This window comes from Meleagris gallopavo, chromosome 3 (assembly GCF_000146605.3).
Source record: "Meleagris gallopavo isolate NT-WF06-2002-E0010 breed Aviagen turkey brand Nicholas breeding stock chromosome 3, Turkey_5.1, whole genome shotgun sequence".
Taxonomy (NCBI): Eukaryota; Metazoa; Chordata; class Aves; order Galliformes; family Phasianidae; genus Meleagris; species Meleagris gallopavo.
In genome coordinates, this window is record NC_015013.2 from 92,431,584 (window position 1) to 92,457,530 (window position 25,947).

A 25,947-nucleotide genomic window follows, 5' to 3' on the forward strand; every position below is an offset into this window, starting at 1 on the left:
GGACTCTTTCCAAGAGATCCCTGTCTTTTTGTACTGGGAGCCCAGAACTGGACACAGTACTCCAGATGAGGCCTTACCAGGGCAGAGTAGAGGGGGAGGATCACCTCCCTCGACCTGCTGGACACGCTCTTCTTAATGCACCCCAGAATGCCATTGGCCTTTTTGGCCACGAGGGCACACTGCTGGCTCATGGCCAACCTGTCGTCCACCAGGACGCCCAGGTCCCTCTCTGCAGAGCTCCTCTCCAGCAGCTCATCCCCCAGCCTGTATTGGTGCATGCAATTATTCCTCCCTAGGTGTAAGACCCTACACTTGCTTGTGTTGAACCGCATCCGGTTTCTTACTGCCCAGCATTCAAATTCAGGGGAAGCCCTCCAGGTTCAGTGAGTGGGGCTCAGTTTGATTCACATCTCCATTGTAGAGTGGTCAGCAGCTGATTTCACTTCTCTGTAGCATTAAATACATCTTCCAAAATGTTACTCTATAGACAGTGAGATAGCTTCTGTATTAGTTCCAACATGACACACCAGGATTTACAGCTTAGTTTCACCTCCACCTTTTTCAAACCTTTGCTGTTCAGTTAGTCAAAGGTTGGGCTGATAATCTATCCCCCCAAAATGATTTTTGCTAAACATAGAAAAGACAGCCATGTTCGTAAGACCTGAAATCTCGGATTTGTTTAGATGAGTCCTCATTGCCTATGCTCTCTTCCTATGGCTATTTTTTCCTGAAGTTATCAATCTTTTTTTTTTTTCCTTTCGGACATGCCACTTCACCATTTCCACACTTTTTTTTTCTGTTTGTCATATCCTGATTTAGTACTTGTTCTTGTCCATCCTGCATATTTTCCTTCTTCATATCTTCTACACATTTTTAGGAGAAAATGTGTTATTTTCAATTTATTTCAACTAGACTTTTCATTACAGATATTGTCAAGGGTTTTTGCTGTCTCAAGGATCTAAAGATTGAAGAAAACAAGTAAATTTGAAATCATGGCACAGTTTATCTCTCAGAATAACAGGCATTTTCTGCAAAAGACTCTGGGGAAGAGCTGACAGTTATCTTGCTAGTCTGTTGAATTTTCTGCAACAAACAGAGCTGTAGGAAGATGAGTACTGAATATTTTAGATGTAAGACTTAATGTGATGTTTAGCAAAGAATTTGGGAAGATTTTTCTAAGATTTTATTATAGGACCTTCTCAGGAGTTTATCACATCTATTTTGGAATGAACAAAGTATTTTTGGACATGGTCACTATGCCTCCAGCAATACATTTATCAAGTTTGGTGGCAGAATGTAAGTATGGGCTTGTAGGAGGTAGGAAAAGGTACTTCCCCTTACTGTTATGGTCTCCCTGAATGTCTTTGCCCCAATTAAAATCTTTCAGATGAAGAGCAAACCGACAAAAAATGTCCCTCGTTCCAACAAAATGGAAGAGACAGAGAGGAAGAGACTCTTTTTCCTCAGAATAGAAAAGGCCTCCTGGCGTCACAGAACTGGATCAAGTCTATTGAAAGCTTGACAGCCAGAAGGAATTCAAACTCAAGAAGAATAATGTGCTGAGCAAATGAATAGCATTTAATACTGTATATTTATATACGCATTAAGTCATGCTTACTAAAGAAAAGCTTCCCCTTGTTTTTTGACTTAAAACCTGTATTTCCTCTACAATGACAAACATCTTATCCTGAAGCCATGTTCCATTTAGTGTATGTAGAGCTGGATTTTGAAACACTGCACACTTCCATGCTTCAAACGGAGTGTTTGCTGATGTGTATCTCTTGATCATTAATCATTAGGCCCTTTAGCAATGTTTTGGAAAGCATGAAAATTCTATCAACTTGAATGAATCAGAGAAGAGAGTTTATAAAGTCATCTTGCAGAGATGCTGGGAGATGTAATTCTTCTAGTACCCTTCATTTGAATGTAATTCTCAGCAAACTTCATTTGCACACACCCAATTACACAGTTATCTAAAGCTCCCCTTGAGAAACATCTCTACCACAGGCCAACTGTTCAAAAAGTATTTGGTTTTTCTGACCCTTTCATTGCTAAAAGTGGTATTTCTAGTTGTCAGAGAGTCAATATCAACGAACCAATATTTACTAACAAGATTGCTTAATTTATTTAAATTTTGATGTAAGGACAGTAAGAAAATATTTTCTGAATCAATCATTCTTTATTATTTTTCTATCACGTCTTCTGGGGCTAATGTTCCTGCCTCATTCCCTGCTTAGTTCAGTAAAAGAGTGTGCTACAAAAATCAACCTTTTAAATTGCAGAACACCCTGAGAGAGTCAGCTTCACTCTCCTTTCTCTACAACCTGCTAAATTCCTTGGCATGTGTCCTGAGGAGACTTGTGTGGTACATCAGCCCCGGGGATTTCCAGCTGTATGCCTTACTCACAGAATTTTTTCATGATTTAGATGCAAGGGTTGTGTCTGCGATGATTCTATGCTGAGAATGTTTTTCAGAAGTGTTATCCCAACAAAGTTCATAAAAAAGATCACCATGTCTCGGATTGTTTTTGCAGTCATGTCTAATTAAAATGCCATTATATAGGGCATGAATGCAGTCATTATAATATCTGGGGAGCACAAATGTGTCTTAGGAAATGTCAGAGTAAATCCAATCTATTTGATATCTTTAAGGGAAATCCCATTAAATCCTCATGTAGATAGTTGTTTGTGTGCTAATGTTTGTTTCAATCTCAAAGTAGAGATGAGCAAAGTGGATCCCACATAAGCCTAAATCAATAATGCTTCCTGAAGCCCCAGCTGGCCTAGGGCAGCATTTCAAATCTTCATGCTTTGACTGTGCTCAGATGGAGGAAAACACTAAAAAATGTGATATAGCCAAAAGGCCTTGGGAGAAAATGTCTTTGCTATGTCAAAAAAATCTCTGAGTGTACAGATATTTCTGAGTACACTGGTTATTATCAATATATATTGCTGCTTTGGTATTATCCATCAATGAAGTGGGAATATGCTGATATCCTTACTGATTTCTGTCCATATGTTAGGAGATTTAATGCTCAGTTTCATTAATATAATTTCCAAATGTATCTTGTATTAGACTGTTTACTGACTTGCAATGCATGTGATTCTTTATAAGAGATGAAATGGCGTGGAGTAGGTCAGCGCAGAATTTTGTGTATACCAAGGTGTTCAACTTTCTTTTCACTTCAAAAATAACCTCATGGAACAACCAGGAATGCTCTAAAAATACTTCTCTTCAATGGCACATCGTTACTCATTATGACTTCCACACAAAGTGTAGGCAAATCTGAAATGTTGCCTGTCCCTGTCACTGGATAATTGAAAGCTCATTCATCATAGGACAACTAAATGTAAATAGTTACATGCAGAAAAAAAGAAAATATACTAACTAAAAATTCAAAGAAAACTTCAGCTGAACACAAGGACATACTTAATGGTTTAAGGAATTTATATTATACACTTCTTTCATGAGTAGAATATATATTTTGGGGAATTTAAAGGGCTCAGGTGATGACCAAATGTGAACAGAAATTAAGATGCATTTTTTTGTTTATATTTATTAGCCCCACTAAATGTTTCTTCCTTCACTACATGTCCTCAGGAAAAAAAAAAATGTTTTATAACTGCTCCATTGTTAATTATTTTGGTACATTTGAGTGCTGAACAACAAAGGTGGAAGGGGTAAGTGTGCATTTCTAGAGTTATATTTCCAAATGCATATACTTAAAACAGTATTTGTCATAAATACAAAATAATCATAAAAATGGTGACTTACCACTGTGCAACACCATGAGCATAGACATCAGAAGAATTCCAATCATTTTTTATTTGACCAAATGTAAGAAAAATTCACACAGCAGACTGGTGTGCCTGGTGAGTTAAGTAAAATATTAGGCGGAATGTTATGATTGTAAGATGCCATTAAGTTAGAAAATCCTTCTTTTCTAGCCTGACCATATATGTATTTAAGGCAACACAGGTTTTTCTCTTGTAAGTGCACATAATGCATCAAAAATTGGTCTTATATATGCTCCACACGTTATCTAACTCCTCTATGAAACTGATTAAAAATATTAAAAATATTTACTTTGATTTAGGTCAACAGGCTCCTCAAATTGCCATAGACAGGGCAAGTCCACTTAGCAATGAAAGTTTTTTTATTTTGCAATTCTCATGGCTTACTTGATCTAACAGTTCTCATAAACTAACTAACTTTCTGGAATTAATTCTACTGAACCCAGCTAGTCTACAGTCCTATGTCAGAGTTAACTTCACATCAGGTAAATCACTTTGTAGTCACACATATACTCTGATCAGTCTTGATACTGATCTAAAGCATCATATATTTTCCCAATCAAATACTGTGCTGCATGGAAATCTTCAAATTTTGGATGCATTTGACATTATAAAAATGTGTGTAAGGAATTATTCTGAAGCCAAAGCTCTGCGCTAATATTCAGATAGATTTTGAACTGCCATTACAGTTTATCCTAATTTAAAACAATTTCCTAAATCAAGCACAGAGTTTTTTACAGCTGAAAAAATAAGCATTTATTTATCAATTTTCAAACATCATTTTCAATCAACCTACTGTTGATTATCTTCTTCCTCAAGTGTAAGGTCATTTAAAAATCTTGCAATATTTCACCAAAAAGTGAGGTTAGAAATATAACAGCCATAAATATTTATACTCTATTATCAGAAACTTCACACCTGTACTTCAGTCTATCACTCTGCAATCCTGAATAACTTTTCCCTATATTTTCTTCTTTATTCCTGTATTATAGAGTACATCTTGAAAAACTTACCTTGAGGGATATTATTCGAAAGCAGTTGGATGTAAAACAAATGGATTTCGGCAAAGTTAGTACTAAGTGATTTATACCCAGTGAGTATATACCTCACCCATGTGATCAGTCCCTTATCAAACCCACTTCAACATTTATTAATTAATCCTTCCATGAAGTTCTTGAGATTCATAATGCCAGCAGAGTAATATAGCTCCAGTCATGTAAAGGATCTATACTGAGAGGTCTTTTCTGCAGGTGCACTCACCGTATAGCAACTCGCCCTACTACTCTGCGGCTGTAATTAAATAACAATCATTTCACTGTTATTAATCACAAAATCTCTGGGGCTTGTGAATATGGCTTTAATAGCTTAGTAAGAAGTGGTGTTCAGTGATGAAAGATGAGTGAAAATTTATACAGCTCTAAACATTGACATTCCTTAGGGTTGAGAAGTCTGCTCTTGTCTATCCACAGTGGCTCCGATCCAAAGCTGAATGAAATCCAGGGTAAGGGTGAGTCCATGATCTTTGAAGCAGGCTTTCCTTCCTCAGGTAAATGTGCTTTCTGCCAAGTTCAGACACATACGCCTTTCAAAGATGCCATAAGTGAAGCTGAATTGTTTGTTTCAGATATGAGATTTTGGTGAAGGTCAGTTCATCCGTCCTGAATGTCAGCAGAAGGCTGAGGTTGAAACTGATGAAAAAACAGGTCCCAGTCAGTGTGGATGGTGATTTATCCATGTCACCATAATGCATAGATTTCTGTCAAAGCTATGCACTGAGGCTTTGTAGGACTGAAGGTCTGATTATATGGATTTTTTTTTATTATTTTTTTTTCCTGTGAAATGTGCTTCCTTCTTTCTTTCTTTCTTTCTTTCTTTCTTTCTTTCTTTCTTTCTTTCTTTCTTTCTTTCTTTCTTTCTTTCTTTCTTTTCTTTTCTTTTCTTTTCTTTTCTTTTCTTTTCTTTTCTTTTCTTTTCTTTTCTTTTCTTTTCTTTTCTTTTCTTTTCTTTTCTTTTCTTTTCTTTTCTTTTCTTTTCTTTTCTTTTCTTTTTCTTTTCTTTTCTTTTCTTTTCTTTTCTTTTCTTTTCTTTTTCTTTTCTTTTCTTTTTCTTTTCTTTTTCTTTCTTTCTTTCTTTCTTTCTTTCTTTCTTTCTTTCTTTCTTTCTTTCTTTCTTTCTTTTCTTTTCTTTCTTTCTTTCTTTTCTTTCTTTTCCTCATGAAGCCTTTGTTTTTATTCTTTGTTTTATTTAGTGTTGGTTTTTTTCTTTTCTTTTTTTTCAACCATTATTTTTTATTTTCCTTGGGGGCAAATCAAGCAGTAAGTCTTGAACAATTGTGACAAGAAAATTGTCCTTCAGGATATGTGATATTAGCTCTTTTCACAAGATAGTGGCAGACACTGCTACGTGGCACCTTCTAATTCTCTCTCCATGAACACCAAGCATTAGTTCTCAACCCTTTCCATGATCTTAAAGTGGAGATAGCTGTAACCTACACACATTGTCAGACATGATTCAGGCTTACCATACTACGGAGGTTAACACTGTCTCAAGACTCACATTTCTTTCAGGAGAAATACAGAAGCTAATCATTTCTTACAAATGCAAAAGCCTCCAATAGCATGGAGAACAACAATACAAGCCAAACATGTAAAAATAGAAAAAACTTTTCCAACTTTTTATGCAAATATTTTTCTTTTGATATTTTCTTTCAATTAAAGCCTGAAAACAGAAAATCAAAATCATTTTCTCCCTCCTCTCTTATGTTCATCTTTGCATGTCCTTCTTCCTCAGTTCCCAAAAATGTAATGCTAGGAATGAATGTAACAAATAACATACACATACGTTGAACACACAGATACCTTCATTGAAACACCAATGCATAACATCTGCACTGCAAACACTCTTCTTTTGTTGGAAGTTTTAATGGCTTGATCATTTACTTAGAGCTGACTGAGGAATCGTGTTGCTGCAGTGAAGCAGAATATAGGATTGTGTAATTTGTTTGATTGTTGTTTCATTTTTTAGGATTATCTTCTAGTTCAACAGAGGTACATACAAGCAAGATACATATAAGCTCACACAGATGTGTCGCAGAGTGAGATGTGAATATCTCCTTAGTAGAGCTCTGAACTAAATGAGTTACTAAAGTAATGGGAGACACTTGATTTGGAATCGGGACTTCCAGAAATATTTCATACTTCAGGTTGTTTTTCAATTTTCCGTATTTGTTCACTTTGATTACATTATGTTAATTATTCTAGCAAAAGATATTACATGCACCATATAAGAATCCTTATAAAATTCAATTTTACAAAGCCTTCCAATTTTATTTATTTTTTTATTTATTGCATGTACAACACCTGTAAAAAATGCACCTGTTTGTCCACACCATTTTCACATTGCTTTGGAGGAAGACAGATTTCTATGTTAATATCTGGTTAATAACTTGTCTTGTTACACATATTTGCAAATAACCTATGTCAATCTGATTTTTCTTGCACTGAAGTGAAAAAGACTACTAAAACTGCCACCGTTCCCCAAACTGCAGTAAAATTCCTCAGTGATCTAGATTGATTTACAGATGTTCTTAAGGCATTTCTGTTTTAATGCTGGAAGAAAAAAAGAATAACGCAGTCAGAACAGGTTTTACAAGGAGAATATCAAAAACATACATGGTTGTATAAGTCTGTTGTTTTTTTATTTAGTTATCTTAAAAATCTTCATCAGATAACAGTTTGAAGAGCAATCAAATACTCTGTGGGCGTCTAAGACTTTTTGTTATACTTACTGTGGGAGTAAGCAATTCTTTTCACTCTTTCACAGACATAACTTGCATTTTTCAAAAACCAGGAATAGTATTCAACACAGTACCTACAGTAATAAAATTAGAAGAGTGCTGTTTAGTTGTCTTTCATAAACATAGCTCTATGTACATCATGCTGGTAATATTGCTCTCTGAATATAGAAATAAAAGTCTATATTCTAACTTCTAACCTATGCCATTAGATACTTGGGAAGACTCAGTTAAGCTCTATTCACTGACTGGTGAACACCAGATCAGTGCCCTGAGGCTCCATGTAGGACTCAGCAAGTAGCCATGGAAAAAATTTCTCCTTGGAAGGAGTGGTGAGGCGTTGGAACAGGCTGCCCAGGGAGGTGGTGGAGTTACCATCCCTGGAGATGTTCAAGAAATGTGTAGATGTACCAAAGAGGGACGTGGTTTAGTGAGCATGGTGGGGATGGGTTGGTGGTCGCACTAGATGATCTTTGTGGTCTTTTCTAACCCTAAAGATTCTATGATTCTAGGGACTTATATCACTGATGACTGAAAACTGTCACTGGAAAATGTACAATGGAGTATTTTAAGAAGACAGAAGCAAGTGAAACTGCTGCTAGATTTTACCTCATGGCATCCTTTATGGAATGTCTTCTTTGGCCAACACAGAGGCACAACTGAAAAAATCTGCAGAGCTCCATCAGACAGGGATTGATCTTCTGCAGCATGATGGTGACAGGCGGTGAAGTCACGTATGGGTCTTTGAGTATTGCCTGTGGGCACCCTAGGAGAAAAAGAACCATTAACTAGTTCAAAAAACTGACCCATAAAATTTTGTGCAATGACTTTTCTGGGCAAATGGAAACACACAGATTAACAGATAAGTTAAAATTAAATCTGATTGAGGCAGATAACTGAAAAAGAATGAACACACAGACTGGCACTTGCTTGAGTGAAACTAAAATGCCATTATCAATTCATTATTATTTATCGCTTCTGGTAAGTTATTGAAATCATTGTTTCTTTTACTTATTAGAAATACAAGAGACAACTCTAAAGATGTAATTTATTTATTGTTACCTTTCTAGATGGAGGTTCATTTGCCACTGTAGCAACAGTTTTCCACAGCACAAAGCAGTGAGATGAAGAACAGCACAACACGCTTATAACATTTGAACTTTTCTATATACAAATGCTAATGCAATAGTCATTTCCAGTTCCAGAGTTTCCTACACCCACTCTCTATATCAGAATCTTGGACTTAAAACAACAGATCTAGTAAACAATCACACACACTGTTCTTTTAATCTCCTTTTTTTATCTCCATCAACAAAATGAACTCAATTTATGCAGGGGCTGTGGCTTTCTCACTGTCCATCTCTCTAGTTATTTTGCATTTTCCACTTTTGCTTCTACTGCCTTGAATAATCAGCTAATTTCAGCCATGATTTTAGAAAAAAATCCTCTGGGTAAATACCTTCCTAGAGGTTATAAAACTGCCAAGAATCTGAAAGAAATAAAGGTCATTTTTTTGCCTGCACTGAGAGGAAGGTAGGAACAATTTCTACATTTTATTCTTATTTGTCAGCTGTCAGCTGATTAATCTTTTTTTTTTATTATTTCAAGTGACAACCACTGTATTGCTTGAACTTAAAAAAATGCAGGAAAATAGTTTATTGAGTTATGGACTGTCTCTCCCTTCTTCGGCAACAACTGAGAGGAAAATATCTGGTTTGTTCTGTTCACCGAACCTTCTGCAGTCAGCAGTGACAGGTAAACATTTGCACACAAAACACTTTATCCCACCAGGGATGCAGCTATACCAGGCTGCAGATGGATTAATACAAGAGAGTAGGTGATGGCAGGTTGTAAGTATTGCTATGTGGTTTTTCAGTGTGAAATACAATCACCTTTCAGACTCTCTTTCTGTCACAGAAAAGAAAATATGAAAATGAGGGAAAATGAGAAAAGGTAAGGCAAAATTGATGCTTCTTTCAATTTTTTTCCAGTGTTTTTCTGCTTCATATGAAGAGAGAACCTTACATTAACCATAATCTTGTCTTCCTGAAACTGTACTCTGTTACACATAATCTTATGTCTTTTGCCTTTACTTAACAGCTGTGTTACAGTCAGTAAAAGTCAAAGGAGTTGACAGAAAAAGAAATGCAACATGTAAAATGTGCTAAAAGGCGGCTGGGCACAGCTACAATTGGTGTGTGATCACCTCTGCTTTGTGAATTGAATAACACTGCTCTGAAGAGGTGATGTTGGAGGAACACACTGTGCTTTTGTGCCTTTGCCTTTCACCCACTGGGGTAGGGGAGAGCGAATGAGGGGAGCTGGAGCAGCAGCAGTGGGGATGCTGGCTGGCTATTCCATTTGTGAAATCAGTAGCAGGCTTTGGCCACATGTTCAGATAAACTACCATGTGTGCAGAGTATAACCCCTTTAGACAGTGTAATTGCATTTCCAGGTTCACATGTATTCCATGCTTTATAGCTTTGGGCTATCTTATGTTATATGATAGGAGAGGCTGCCGGGGTCAAATTTAGACTAATGAAGTTCTGTTGAAATGAGACTCAGTTGTCTAGTGCTGACAAGAAGTTTAATATAAAATGGCATTCATGGGCAGGAAGAAAATAAAGGCACAGCCAAGCTCAGAGATCTGTTGTGAAATGATTTGCCTTTGACCAGAGTTTGCTCAAAGTAGCAGGAATCCTGAAGGAGAAATAGGTAGGCCTTGCAGCTACTGTAGTCTTGGTTGCCTCTGAAAAATGGCTATTGTCTCAATGTTACAGACTGCACAGTTCTCAACCAAAATTAGTCAGCGTTTGGCGAGAGAGAGCCCCATTTCTCTCCATCTTAGCATCTTACTTAAAATCATAGAACCATCAAGGTTGTAAAAGACCATTAAGATCATCTAGTCCAGCCATCAACTCATCACCATCGTGCCCGCTAATCCACATCCCTAAATTCCACATCTACACATTCCTTTAACACCTCCAGGGATGGTGACTCCACCACCACCCTGGGCAACCTGTTCCAATACCTCATCACTATTTATGAGAATATATTTTCCTAATATCCAACACCCCAGGGCCTCAGTGTCTTTCTTATAATGAGAGGCCCAAAGCTGAAAAGAGTACTCAAAATGCGGTCTCACCAGTGCTGAGTATGGGGGATGATCACCTACCTCCCTGCTCCTGCTGGCTACACTATTTTTGCATGAACATCACCAGCAATTGACACTCCTTGTTTTTCTTCCTCTTGATGGCAATTAAAAATGACTGATGTCTTGCTTTAATAAAGCACTCTTTGTGTTAATAACTGAACATCAGAGCATGTGGCAATGAGATTTCAGTATAGACTGTCCACTAAAAGGTACATTAGGTGTTGCTGGGAGTAATTAAAATTGCTAATAGTTACCCTCCAATGTGTTTTAATGTCTCCACCAAAGTGGGTGTTCACCATCCCACCTAACAGGTATTGTTGGTGCTGTACTCAAGCTGTGTGTTTTGCCAGCAGAAATTCTGTTCTATATAAATCAGATGACAGCAATTTCAACAAGGATTCATTTATATAGGAAAGAGAAGTAAATAAAAAGTTGGATGTTAAACAAATTGCTCTGATTTTCATTTCTAACAATAATTTCATTGTAAATTAATGCTATATTTACATATAACTGTATTTAATGCTGAAATTCTCTTTCTGAGAACACTGATTTAATTTTATTTGGATTGGATAGTATATTTATGTTACATTTTTGAAATCAAAATTTTCAGTACTTCATAGTAATTTATTACCTCTCTTTGTAAAGAGATTTATTTAATTGATTCAATTCATAAATTCCTAAAAATTCAGATTGATACAAAAACATTTTCAACTAGAAATTTATTTTAATACATCCTTTTCTAAGATTTTTTGTTTTTAAGAAATTGACTCGCTCAAAACAAGCAATAGATAGGAGAAACCACAGCTGTCTGTGCAGAGCTTTGGTTTTGTCCTTCTGAAATTACTGCACTACTGTTACAGGCAGGTAAGTGACAAGCCTTTACAGTGAAAAGCCCTTTCCACTAGGAAGAGGATATCATCTTTCTCTGACTCTGAGGTTAAATTTTGCTGCCACTGAAAAGCAGTATTGTGGCTACTGTAACTCAGGCTTAAAATATCCCTCTCTTCATGCTATAACATGCTCTCAGATTTTATTAGTCAGCATGAAAATGAACAAATAAATATATAAATAAATCCACTTTTGTGATTTAAGAAATGGCTTCCTCAAGTAATGTCTGATCTTCTGAGTATCGTGGATGTTATTCATTGTTTTGTGATCCCACTACCTGATTTTTTTCTCAAAGTGCCACAACTGCTATGTGTAGATGGACAGCATTCTGTCATGGTTTCTGATAGAGAGGCATTTCATCCTCTGCTGTCATTGAAATCTGTGTTTTCCAGGCTTTTCAAAAAGGATGGATTCCCAGTCATAGATTTGTCTGGGCTTATAGTGTTGTCCACTGGATAGCAAACAGCAGATGAACAAACTCTGAGTGGACTTGTGATGTGCACTGACCAGACTCCAGCAGCTTCCAGTTAGGTGGTCATTATTTAGTCCTCAAACCAAACTCGTTCATGGCAAACAAACAACACAGAGAAGTTTGTTTCTTGCTTTTGTAGAATTATTTCTTGATGGACAAGAACTATTATATCGTCTGATCCCCATCAAAATAGAAGACCTTATTTATCTTCATTCTTCCCCTCACACCATCAAGACTGAAAATAAATCAAATTGTATTAATATGATTCGATGCTGGTTCATTTTCTTCATGCAACCAATGCCACATGATTTGGTTTCCAGTGTGATCACTGGAAGGCAGGATGCCAGAGACCCTGGAAGTACTAAATGTGTCTGCAGGATGCAATGTGAAAGTGGGTAGGTTGGACTTAGACTCGCATGCTCAGCAACCAAAGTCAGGGAGGGCTCTCCCAGTGTGCAGACACCCTCTCTGACTTTGGATCAAGTCCAGTTTTGAAAGAATGTAACCTGTTTCTAAATGCTTACAGAAATATAATTTTTTACTGATCACATGACTGGATTATATTTATTAATGGAGTGGCACATCATCATATGTGTACTACTTTAAGCTCTCATATTCTCATTGATTAGGCATATAAATGGAAGAACTGAACTCTCCTGAAAATTGAGCTGATAATGATCCCTCTTTAGTCCAAGAGGGAGTTTTCAGCATTGAAAACTCAGGGAAATTCTGGATATTTCATATGATGAGGATTGACTTAATCATTTTATTAGTACCAACAAGAAATTTGAAGCTTGTCCATTTCTTTTGGAACAAATGAATTTTATGATTCTTCAGTAGCCCCTCCATGTTAAAATGGAGAACATACAGAGTATGCAAGTTAACTCTGTAGTCATAGCAGAATTTGTTCAGTGTGAAATTATGTATGATTCAGAAATATGGAAGCAACCTGTTTGGTCTTTGGGATGTTTTTCATGTATAAAATGTACTATAATATATATTAAAGACGCACATTTTTTCTGTATGAAAAAAATTGCATACTGCTGAACGCTCAGCCAGGCTACTATTTTTGCTGCATGATGTGCAGTCACTTACGAGCAGCCGAATGAAGCTTCAGTATCAGGCCAGGTCGGTAGGGTGGAGTAGACAGAACTGAAGAAGGCAAATCTATGAGATAGAGAAGAATATAAGAGGCTTTGATATATTAACAGAGAAGGAAAAAAAAAAAAAGCTGGATCAAGAGTAACTGGAAAAAAAAGCTGAATTCACAAACCAGTAATATACACTTCTGTAGAATTCACATTCTGCATTGACAGTCACCTATTGTAGTAGATGCTATTTTATATTTCAGAAACATGCCAACTTACACACCTTGTTATTATCCCAAATCAATCTCACCTTGCTCTGTTTGTATCTGACTGTTGGCATCTTGAGGAGGCACAGTCTGCACCCAAAGCATGTTCGCATCAGCTACAGGAAGAGAAATAAGTTCATTTCATTCAGAAACTTTGTTTTTATCTGTTTACTGAGAAGACAGGTACAAGAATGCTGAACAGTCAGGTCCTTACCCCGTACTTCCAGAGACATATAAGGATTTCAAAATGAAAAAGGAAGGACAACGTATGTATTCACTAGATCTTGGAAAGTGTATTGGCCAAGAAAAGATAGGATTTAAAGATGATTAATGTACTGGAGACCCAGAAAAGCAGTTCTGTATTGCTTTTTTCATAGGTCTGTTCACTAGGTTTGGAGCAAAATGTGAGCAAAGAATTGGTTGGCAGGACTTGGTATTCCCCAAAAGGACTAAGAAACTACAGGACAGTCCCTCTAAGTTCTTTTAACACTTCTGTGATACAGGTATATATCTCCTCGCTAGTGACCCAGAGCCAATCACCCTGAAGGTCATCCCAACCTCCATCTCTGAAATGTGTTTTGGGATGGGCTTTTCAACAAAATCCAGAGCTAACGGAGTAAAGCGAGTGTTGATCCTCCATGCTGAACTCACCAGGGCTGGGTTGCAAGGCTGGTGATGTGACTAAGGTCCCCTCAGAAGCAGGAGGGACTCCAGCTGTGCCTCGTGGTCTTGAAGTGTCTACATGCAGTGGTGGAAACCCCGATGCCTTCGCACTAACCATCTTTGCCCATGGTGGGGGCCTCGTGTTGGGACTGTCCTCTTCTTTCAGGGCAAGGGGAGTGCTGGTACCTGAAAAAGCAGAAAGATGGAGGGTACCAGCAAGACTAACTTGCTGGGAGACAATAAACCCCAAAATACACACAGAAAATCCAATAACTCCTAAAATATACACAGAAAACCCTATCTACTCCTCGAGTTCTCCCACTGGCAAGTCAGATTTGATTTTTCACTTCATTTTAAAAATTATTTTCTTTTATAGTTTCTTTCCAGGAAAATATGTGGAGTGCTAATAAAGTTGGATATTTTAACTGAGAACATTTCAGTAATAAGTTTTCATAAACAAACAGGAAAAAAAGGGCTGGAGCACCTTCTTATGAAGGCTGAAGGAGAAGACCTGATAGCAGCCATCGAGTACTTAAAGGGAGCTTAATAAACAGGAGGAAATCAACTTTTTTTTTACATGGGTAGGTAGTGATAGGACAAGTGGGAATAATTTTAAACTAAAAAAGAGGAGGTTTAGATTATACTTCAGGGGGAAATTCTTTACTCAGAAGGTGGTGAGGCACAGGCTCTGGGCACAGGCTGCCCACAGAAGCTGAGGAGGTCGCACCCCTGGAGGCACTCAAGGTCAGGTGGGGTGGGACCCTGGGCAGCCTGAGCTGATGGGTGGTAGCCCTGCCTACAGCAGGGGCTTAGAACTAAATGATCTTTAATGTTCCCTCCAACCTGAGCCATTCTATGATTCTGTGATCAATGGTCTTTTTTACTGAGGGAATTACAGGCCTGATCTGCTTGTTAAGACAAACTTTTATCTATAGTTTAACATTGCAGTGGTCTGCAGCAAAGATATGCTGTCACTTGTCAAGACATTAACAAAGGATAATATAAATTTAAGCCTGATAATATTTACTCACTTTTAAATGTCCATGGATGTTCTGCTGATGGATCCACAGTTTTGTTTGAGTCTTCCTGTGATATCATGAAACTTGAAAAAACAGAATCTAAATCTTTGAGATGTGAGAAGATAGGGTTAGTACAGTCAGTATCAACAGCAAATTGCATGATAAAAAGGAAATAAATCAGGTTATAATATAAAAGAAACAACTGTTTTCCTTTTTAAAAGAAGTTATTTTTTAGTAAGGTACCTTTGATCTTTTAGTTTTATGTATTTTTATAGCAGGTGAGAAACATTCTGCAGCTTTCAGCACAGGTAAACTTGCCACTGATTCCAAAGGCTTCCTGTCAGTGATAGGTGAAGTATCCATGCAGCACAATGGATGAGCATATTTGACTCCTTTCTGAAGGTTACTCACATAAAAGCAGATTTTTCACTCTGAGAGTGAAGGCAGATCATAGAATCATAGAATTGTTTGAGTTGGAAGGGACCTTTAAAAATCATCTAGTCCAACTCCCCTGCACTGAACTGGGACATCCACAGCTAGAGCGGGCAGCCCAGGGACTGGTCCAGCCTTGCCTTGAAATTCTCCAGGGACAGGGCACCCTGTACTGAACAGGTTGCTCAGAGCCCTGCCCAGCCTGACATTGAACGTCTCCAGGAACGGGCATCCAACTCCTCTCTGGGCAACCTGCATACTCATTCAGATCAAAAAAGTATCACATAGCTTCACCAGCCCAGCTTTTTTTTTTGTTTTGATTTGTTTTGGTTTTTTTTGTTCCTCGCATTGAATAGTTATATGTCTGTAGATTTTATTAAGTTTTGGAAGATGGAGAAGGAACATTCATTGCAAATGCTCCCTAGACATGGTTTTCATTGCAGTTGCTGTTTCTTTTTATTCCCCAGTATGTGCTTACCCAGGTCAGAAGATGTGTTACTGGAAAATGTGTAATTAATAACAGGAGATTTCTCTAGTATTTCCCAAAAGTCAGACAGATTTCTCCCTGCAAACATAAAGGATTAAAAATATATGAGAAACAAGTCCATCTTCATGTCATCACTGTAAGTAAATAAGGCAGTAATTGAATTGGAATGGTTTTTGAATTTACCTGTTTGACCTGTCATCACACAGATGTAGATACAGTCTGAATCATTGCTCTGACGCACTGAAAGACAAAGAAATGCAGAATAGATAATTGTTGCTAGCTTTCATTACATGATATCATCTTAAGTAGCTGAAAATGTAAAACTGAAATGGTATGAGGCTACTACAACTGAATGAAAATTTTCTTTCAGATTTCATTTTGACAAAGAAATCAAAATATCAGTATTTCCTGGATAAATGTTCCTACATAATTAAAATTCTAAATTACTCGTATGTTTACAAAGAAAATAAATCTCAGAAAATATGGTATATTATAATTTCTTGGGGGTCAAAATTTCCATAGATACCAGCACTCAATTATAACGTACTGAAAATTCAAAGAAAGAAAGAAAAGATACTCATAGAAAATCATATTGCTCCTATGTGTTTGTATATATAATGCAGACTACATGTATTTTTTTTTCTTCTAAGAAGGTGTTTTTTTTTTGTTGTTGTTGGTTTTTTTTTTAATCACAGGTCATGCTTTGCTAGATAAATGACGCTGAATTAGAGCAATAGAATTTTACATACATTTCTATGCTTGTTTCCATGCCAAGACTAAATCATGCAAATAAGGCAACAATAAATATTGAAGAAGAAATGCAAACCTGAGAGAATAGAAGTAGATTTGAAAATTTCTGTGAGATAACTGGTTGAGTTTCCAATAATATCAACAAGTAAAGCAGTGAAATCTAGACAACAAAACAGAAAAATTATAACTGAAACACATATTCCAAACTGAGGAGTAGACTTAGGAGCCATTGGTAAACTTATTTGATTGCCAGCCTCTCTCGCATACCAACCTGTCAAGTCATTTGTCACATTGTTTAAACAGTAGCAGTAATGCATAGGGAACTTGCCAGGGTCAACATTTTTCAGGCCAGAAACTGTGGAGAAACAGAGAAAATGGGCATCTGGGTGTGCAGCCACATGACAGGGACAGCTCCTGCACCAGGCAAATGCACTCACTGTTATAAATGGTGACTGACACTTTGTGGAAGGCAAACGAGCTGTAGGACGTGACACTCAGCAAGGAGAAGAGCTTTTTGGTACCTGCAGAAACACGTGCCCATGTGATTAGCAGTTGGAACTAATTATGCAAACAGAATGTTTTGCCTCTGCTCATTTGATTTCAAAAAGACTCCTAAGATACTGATATGATGCAGATGCCTGAGACTCAATTCCTTCTCATTACCACTGAGGGATGGTTCATCAGAACTACTTTCCTAAAATAAATAAATCAAGCAAGCAAGCAAACCTTCACTGGATTACATAGTGCCTTTTAAAGGCATCCCATAAGTAATTATGCTGTGCCTATCTATGAGCACACTAATTCATAAATTCTTTGGGGTAGGCAGATGCCTGCATTAAAATGTGCAAGTGTAACTTGCTCTGAGAATTAATTTTAGATGCAGGCAGTATGCATTTGTGGCTTCTCCTGCTACCACCACCAGCTCTTTATCTCCTTCACTGCCGCTGGCAGCCTGTCACCTCCCCGGCCACTGCAACGTCACCTCTGAGTGTCGTGCTCAGCATCCCATTCACCAGCTCGGTCAGGTTAACAGCAGCCAGATCCACGGACTTTGCAGGCAACTCTGGAAAACAAAGAGTGTCTGCAAATGGCTGCTAATCACTGCTTGTACGAGGCAAAAAGCTTCCACAGTGAGGAAAAAAAATTGAGCAGTTTATGTATTGAGGCAGTGAGGAAATGAATATGCCAGGAGAGCAGAGAGAAGTTTGGAAAAATCACAAGATAGAGTGAGCAGAGCAATGGTACAGAATTTAGGCAGCGCTCTGTGCCACCTTATGCCTCGGGAGGTGACAGAAGGGAGCAGCGTCCCGGTGCCCTCCGGTGCTGCTGATGCATGCCTCCTTCCAAGGGAAAAACAGAGCACACAAATGGAGGAGATAAGACCTGGGAAATCCTCCTCCCTTTCCACAGTGCTACATGAATTTTTTTGTTTGTTCTTTTGTTTTCAGTTACCTTGACTAATATACTAATACTGCAGGTTAAATTGAAGCTGCTGAATGATACTTTTAATTTAAAAGATGTCTCCTTTCCCCGATGTTGCTTGCCTACTTTTCCCAGGTCTGGACTTCCAGAGATGTTCTTTTCATTCCCTACCATGAAGTGATGAAGAAGCAGAGTGGCACGGTGCCTGTGTGTGTGCAAGGAGGTCTGTGAGTATATGACAGAGAGGAAAAACAGAGCAGGATGGAAGAAGAAGCACAGAAAGCCAGAATGAGAGCAAAATCAAATTTGGAAAGAAATACAATTTTCCAATGACATCAGTATTATTTTTAACCAGATCTAAACAAAGCTTGTGTGAAGCTGTGTCGGAACAAATGGAAGTGGCAATGACAGAGCAGAGACTGTGAGACTCACAGCCCCTGAGATAACAGAGGAACACACCTTTGGTTGGGGGGCTCTAGAAGGAGAGTAACTAAAAAGAGGCACCACCTCTTTATATTCCCAGAAAGAGAGGTTAAGTTGGCCAAGGATCTGCATGTGCTGGGGCAAAGAGCCCTTATAGCAGAGGTGGCTTTGGTGTATGGACTCCACAGGGTAAATGCCAACCCATTTTAATGCACCCCTCTTCCATCAGTGCCCACACACAGGGTCAAAGGTTTCTGACGTGCTGATGTTACCTGCAGTAGCCAGCACTGCTTCTTGCTTCTCTCTCTTGTTTTCTCTTCTTATGCATGAAGCTGTGAGCAAAGAAAGAGACTGAGAAAAAAAAAATCCCTGTTGAGCTACCAAGTATTTCTCAGTGCAGCTCTCTGTTGCGGATACTTTGCTGCTCTTGTTCATTACAGAAACCAATGGACACAAGCACTGCAAAGCAGCACACCAAGTATCCATAACGCAGGAGATCAAGTGCCTAGCAATATACGTTTCCCAAAAGACCTTCCTGGTCCATTAGCTGCCAGCTAAATGGGGAAAACGAATTAATTATCAGAGGTCACCCCCTTAACTCAAGTATCAAAAATTAGTAGAAAACTGTTTTCACAGATTGATGTGGGCTTATACTCAACACTGTCTGACAGGGATAAAGTAAAATGAGGCTAACTCAAAAGAGATCTACGTGTAAGTTTGTTATGAAGAGCAGATGTTCAGGGCTGTGTTTTGAGGAACAGTCTGGGGTGGGGCTCAGCAGTTAAGGCTCCTTTCTGGAATTCACTTGATAATGAACAAGGGCAAGATGCAAAGTAGTGATGCAGACATTGCAGACAGGTTGTAGTGCAGGACTTAGCTTAAGCTCCCTATCCCATCAGTGGAGAGCTGAGAGCCTCCAGAGAGAAGGCTACCCAAGAGAGCCAGCACTTGCTATGTTAAACTCCCGTGGAGCTGTGCTGAGCAGGGTTTACTTCAATGGTGGTGCTCCTATCATCCCTACAACTCAATGGACAGAGATCCCACCAGACAGTAGGAAGCCTGGGTCCAGTTTCCTCTTCAGCAAGAGGAAGGCTGGAGGACTAGAAAAAGCAGAAGGAAGAGGAGATGTGACTGCACAGTCTGGCTGATTTTACCTAAATAAGTAAAAATCTGGGTTCTTCTCCTTATTCTTACAAAAATCTAGGTCTTCTACAGAGAAGACAGTCTCAGGATATATTTCTCCTTCTCTCTTTATCTACATATGTATACAAGTGAAAAATAACCTGTAGATAATCCATGGTACAGGGTCTGTAAGTCATGGCTTCCCATGCAGTTCTAATCAGCTGCATTAACATCTCACTTAGTAAGCACTAAATTCAGACTGACAATCTAGCTGATAGGTCCAGCCCATCAGACCTGTCTGTGCAGCGTGAGAGAACAGAGTACCAGGCCTTCCCTGGATGCAAGAATGGAGAAATCTCTCAGGCTATGGGAGAAGTTGAAAAAAAACATACCTTTTTTGTTCCCCAGGGAGCACTAAATCATCATCCTTACCTATGTTCCAAACCAGAAAGAGACACAGAAATCCCAGACTCAACTTTGCTGGCACATGCCAATAGAGCCACCGCATCATGGATTCCAATTTCCGGTGGTTTTGGCTGCTCTAGGAGAAAGAAATACTGTTTTGGTATTGTTACTGCTTGTAGTGTGTGATTTGATCCAATCCTTGTTGGGCTTTACTGGGACTCAAAGAATCACAGAATCACTCAGGTTGGAAAAGACCACTAAGATCATTTGGTCCAAACATCAGCCCATCACCACCATTCCCATTAAACCACATCCCTCAGTACCACATCTCCATGTTTCTTAACAGCTCTAGATGGTCAACCACTTCCTTGGGCAGCCTGCTTCAATGACTCATCACTCTTTTAGAGAATAAAGTTTTTCTAATATCTAACCTGAACTGCCCTTGGAGCAACTTAAGGCCAATACTCAGTGAGGTTGCCTACACAGTCCTCTTCCTGGATAAACTGTACCCACAGCACACTGACACATCAGGTTCCCAAACCTTGTTTGGTGAAGCAAGATAAAATTTACTTAGGTTCAACTTTAGAGCAGACATAGGATGAACACTTTTTTTGCAGAACTGTTGCTTGCCCAGTCATCCTTAATCTTATCACAGAATGACCTGGGTTAAAAAGAACCTCAAAGATCATCTAGTTTCAGACCTCGTGCCATGGGCAGGTTTGCCATCCACTACATCAATTTGCCCAGAGACACATCAAGCCTGGCCTTGAATGCATTCAGAGATGGGGCATCCACAACCTCCCTGGGCAACCGGTTCCAATTTTCTATTTCTACATTTAATTACTCCCACCAAGATACATCCTGTGCTGCCTTAGAGGGGACTAGAAAATAAGGAGGAATGTGTTCAATATGGCCCTTACCTCCCCCCCTCCTTTTTTTTTTTTTTTCCAATAATGAAAAATGCCAAACAGCTATGCATCTATCAGAAGAGTATGAAAGTTTGCAGAAAGAAGTCCAATTCTTTTTTCATATCAGCTATCTCTTCTTTTAGTAGTTAATCCTACAAGTATACAGTGAACCATTATCTTGAAGGTAACAGGTAACACTGTTTGATTAACAGACTGTTACCATTATGTTTAACATCTTACCAATATTTAATTCACTAGAGAATTAACGCATAGTGAAAATAGTTAAACTTGTACTTAGCATTTCTAAAAAGAAATCCTTCCATGGAATGATGAAACGATACCAAACTATTCTGTATTTGAAACATCTGTGTTTGCTTGCTTGTGTGTCAGAAGTGCATCTAGAAGATGCACTAGCATTGCAAATTTGAAAGCTCTGTGAAGTTTCCAGGTAGTACTTAGCTATCTAGTTTATTTGTCTAATCCTATCTGCTGGACTCCAAACCTATATTCATCCACAATTTCCGCATAGCATGTGTAGGCTATGGGCTGAGGCTGAGAGAAAGCCTTGTCCAAATCTCATTCCCAAGATTTCACAGCCAAGAATGTGGAATGGAGAGCAAGGCAGTCAACCTCAGGGGAGCTTTGTAACTACATCCATTTTGGAGCAGAAGGGCTATAGTGGCTGATACATTCAGACAGAGTAAGTGGGTTGAGAGGATTATTGGACTGTGTGACTGAGGTCACTTTAGCTCTGTGAGATCTGTTTTGCAACAAAGATTTTGTGTTTGAGGACCATGGACTTCAGCCTGCATGTTTCTTGTGACCTCTTCCTGCACACAGAGTATGACCAGGCAGCATTGCCCATGCTATTGCTGTGCGTGCTGACTCAAGGGACAAAAACACAGCTAACAACACTGATGCCACTGTATTGCCCCTGCAACATAAAGCTGGCCTTGGCTGGAGAGTCTTTGCTGCTCAGACTGGAGAAGAGCCCAAACTTCTGCCTTTCATGGAGATTTTGGCTGTGTGGAAAAAGAGAATCTCAAGTACAGGAGGTGGGAGAGGAGGACAGCCCCTGCCCCACTTACCTCCCCCTAGAGGTTTATGATGAAGTGGATTAGATTTCACTACTGATTTATTTATTATGTCCCATTGCTGTCTGTGGTGGCAGAAAAATTGTTTAGCAATAAATTTGGTGCAGTGTGCTAACACAGAGCTAGAGAGAGCATGTTTCCAAGGGACAGAGCAGGGAGGAGCAGTCTGACAAATGAAAAAACTGTCTTAACAAAACACACCGGGGAGAGGAAAAAAGGAACTGTTAGAAAAAGAAAAAAAGAAAAGAAAAAGAATAGAGTTGTGCTCAGAAGCATCCGACAGACACTGAGAAATGCTTTTTTGCTTATCTGAGTTTGCAGCTCTCTGCTGCCCACCCCACTGAGCTGCTCCTCCACACTAACAGCACATAGAACCTTCTCCGCATACAGCACTGCTTTACAGCACAAATTCAGAGTAGGCATTAGCGTGACCATTTCATGCAAATTTAACTGGGATGTCATTACCTGCTACAGACTCCATCAAGAAAAAATACCTAGTGATTCGAATATCATTCAAACCTGGAAAGATGGATCATAAGCCAAATTCTGTTCTAGAATAGAAATATTAAGTAAAATTGCTATGGAATCAATGGAAAATTCTCCATTCATAGGAGAATGTTCTGACTGATTTCCAAGTTTATCTTTGTGGTATTCCCTGACCATCATAAGTGCTTAAGAAGAAATTGTAGAGAAACTTTATTACTAAGAACAGTGCATTGGGAGGACTGCCACTACTTCTCAACAGCTAAAGACTGGTTTAAATTTGAAGCATTAGGTTCTCACTGCTTTCTAAGATCTTTTCAGGTATTAACACATTTGTGCTGCCCAATTAAATTTTAAAGGTGTCTGTGAGAAATACTCCTGGAACTTCTGCATGAGCCATCTTATCTCCCAGCACTGTGCTTAATAGTAATATTAGCTCTTGGATATATGCCATGTTTGTGTTACTGTGCTTATCTGATTTAGAAATTTTAATCTATTAGGACAGGACTTAGTTCCTTTGTAGCTGTATCTTTCTTTGTTTGCCAGTACAAGCAACACTACTGTGATGACTGAAATACATTCCAGATTATAAACAGGAAACTTTTCCTGTATTCCAGTTCAAAATCACTAACAAGTTCCACTTCAAATGATAGCAAAATTCACAGGCAGTGAAGGTGCAGGTGTCACACAACCATGAGTAAGCAGAAAAATCCCATAAACTGATTTTTAGTCAATGTTTGCCTTTCAAACATTTATCTGATACAGGCTGCAGGTCAAGCCGTTAGCTACAAATTGTCCTTAACCTGTAATGGATGCAGTAATCCACTTTTTGTGTTGATTTTAAGCTGAACAATACTACAATACATTTTACTCAGGATTGTTGATCCATAGTTCTCTGGATCGCTGAACTAGAAAGTTTAATCCAGTTCAGATTCCACCTATGTACTCATGAAGACCTTTTATTAAATACCTCTGTGCTATTCTAGATTAGCAGTAATTTTAAAACAACGAGGTTATGAGCTATGCTTCATTTGAACTCATTTTAATGCGGCAGGCAATCATGTTTTCCTTTTTTTTTCTGTACAAATAGAACGCAAACAGATGTCAAGTAGTTTTCCCGTACCTTCACATTTTAAACAGAGCAAAATGGAATTTAAGAGACCAAAAAATTGTTTTTTTGTTGTTGTTTGTGGTGGTTTTTTAAAAGGAAATTCCTTGATTATTATAATTTCCTTACCTTTGTTCAGTCTCACCATCTAAAGGTCTCTCATTTTAAGCACACCACGATACACCAGGTTTAAAGAAATATTCCACATTCCATTAATATGAAAATATGCCTCCGTTAGAATTATACACTTCATTAAATTGCTATAACCACTTTTTAAGCTCAGGTTTATTTGTATGAGAATTAGATGATTGTAATCAAAATACATTTCATTTTTTATGTTCTCACTGAACAATAGTACACAGGCAATATGATTCCTTCCAAATACATTTGAAACTACTGAGATTTGGAATAGCTGATATCAACTTACCCAACTTCTCTTGACAAAGATGATTATCTCCAGAGCCTATATAAAACAGGAGGCTATTGCCAGGTCTTAATAATCACTTAATGAAAGACTTGAAGTAGAGAGACTTGATAATCTTGCTTTAAAATCTTGTAAAAATTGTCATCCTAATCCCAGAAGGACCAACTGAAGGTAACACAATCATAAGCAAACAAAGTGCCTGTTGAATCCCTCATGGAATGATTCTGTGGCAAGCCAGGTCAGGGCTGGAAGATTCTTTTGGCAGTGATAACTTGAACTGCAAAGTAGAAGGATGGTTGTTTTTTTCCCCCTTTTAAAGGGACAGCTTGTGTTACTGAAATAGGCCAATGCCACCTGAGAAAGGGAGAGGTTGGCCAGGTGAAGACACTTTCAGAAAGCTTTATCATGCTTGGGGTAGCAATTTAACAAGAGCTGATGCTCAGAAAATTGTGAAGATACCTGATGAGTGTATTAACTGTAGAAAATAAAAAGGAAGAAAACAAGTGATTAACCAGAAAACTGCCTGGCACTGGGGTGAAGTGATGGGGAAGGAAGAAGGAGCTGGTTACAGTGATATAAGGCAATTTCAGTGGTGCTGAGTGATAATTATATAAGCAAAAAGATGATCATCATTGGAAGCTGTCACTGAAATTTTGCTCCCATTTACTCTGGTGGACTGGAAATAATTTCTCTGAAATCAGTGGATTTAAACCCAACTTGATTAAAAGTAGATAATCATCCATTCACTAGCCTTTCTGTAAGCTACAATCAACCGAAACATGTGAGTACTGCTGTCATTCAAACCCTTACAGCAATCAGAGGAAAGAGGGAAAAACAAAATGAATTGACAACCAGCTAGTCCATGGAATAAAAGCTGCCCTAATGACCAGCTTAAAACCTCAAAAGAAAAATATTCCTGACCCCTGTTATAAGGTAACGGGATAAAGAAGACCTGGCAGACATGATTCATGTAAACAGGAATGGTCCCTGGACTTTCCTCAGTTCCCAAACACACCTTGGGAAATGTTGGGGCTGCTGGTTGGCCCAGTTCAGGAGTGCTCTGGGACTGTACTCTCAGTGTCGTGGTCCTACAAGTAGTATTCACACTTGGGTTGAAGGGACGGACTATGCTCCTCAGCAGTACTTAATTGATTATTGTGGATGTTCCTTATTTTGTTTTCCTTTCGTTAACTTTCTTCATTTAATTGTATTTCCCCAGTCTTGCACTTCTACCAGCTGAAGCAAGAATGCTATTGTCCAGCAAAATCACTGTAACTTCCTGGTATGTTAGATATGACTTTTAGATTTCGATCTTATTTTGAGGGGTTCCTGTCTTCCCATAGAATATTAAATTATAGGTCACATTATGTGTGCTGTAGAGTGTTGTCTTCACCTGCACTTCATCAAGAACTTCAGAACCTGGAGGGCAATGTTTAACAGAATTATAGCCGGTAAGTATGAAGCTGACAGGTACACGCACACACATGCATAGTCTTACCTTTATCTTCTTGCACTTTGCCTTTCACCTTGACCTTATTTTGTGCCTGGGGGAGTTCAGGTTGGATATCAGGAAAAATTTCTTCTGAGAAAGAAGGGTGAAGTATTGGAACAGGCTGCTCAGGTTGACGATGGAGTCACCATCTCTGGAGGCATTCAAGAAAAGGGTAAATGTGGCACTGAGGGACATGGTTTAATTGGCTGGTGGTGATGGGTTGATGGTTGGACTTAGATGATCTTAGAGGTCTTTTCCA

The 25,947-nt window shown here is 38.5% G+C and overlaps 1 protein-coding gene across 4 annotated transcripts; it reads right to left on the reverse strand.

The window, feature by feature from the left end:
- Nucleotides 1–6,055: 6,055 nt before the first annotated feature.
- HHLA1 (HERV-H LTR-associating 1) lies at nt 6,056–24,468 on the reverse strand. Of its 4 annotated transcripts, none has more exons than XM_010709374.2 (16): nt 24,200–24,468; nt 20,207–20,310; nt 18,925–18,984; nt 17,790–17,870; nt 17,245–17,328; nt 17,079–17,162; nt 16,884–16,967; nt 16,241–16,297; nt 16,049–16,135; nt 15,151–15,243; nt 14,108–14,305; nt 13,501–13,572; nt 13,198–13,269; nt 8,198–8,354; nt 7,583–7,665; nt 6,056–7,403 (listed from the first exon to the last, which is right to left on the reverse strand). In XM_010709374.2, the coding sequence occupies exons 2-16, from the start codon at nt 20,283–20,285 to the stop codon at nt 7,360–7,362; spliced, it is 1,335 nt and encodes a 444-aa protein (XP_010707676.1). In that variant the 5' UTR covers nt 20,286–20,310; nt 24,200–24,468; the 3' UTR covers nt 6,056–7,359. The 4 variants fall into 4 exon arrangements, with proteins under 4 accessions (XP_010707676.1, XP_019469820.1, XP_010707675.1 ...); XM_019614275.1 differs by having other exon boundaries at nt 15,151–15,237; nt 20,207–20,315; XM_010709373.2 differs by having other exon boundaries at nt 20,207–20,315.
- Between the last annotated feature and the right edge of the window lie 1,479 nt (nt 24,469–25,947).

Coding starts and splice junctions, on each gene's coding strand:
- HHLA1 (XM_010709374.2), bottom strand. CDS start 20,285: ATGATGCGGTGGCTCTATTGGCATGTGCCAGCAAAGTTGAGTCTGGGA. Junction 17,329..17,789: donor GCTGAGCACGACACTCAGAG/GTGACGTTGCAG, acceptor GTGTTTCTGCAG/GTACCAAAAAGCTCTTCTCC. Junction 15,244..16,048: donor TAACACATCTTCTGACCTGG/GTAAGCACATAC, acceptor CACATCTCAAAG/ATTTAGATTCTGTTTTTTCA.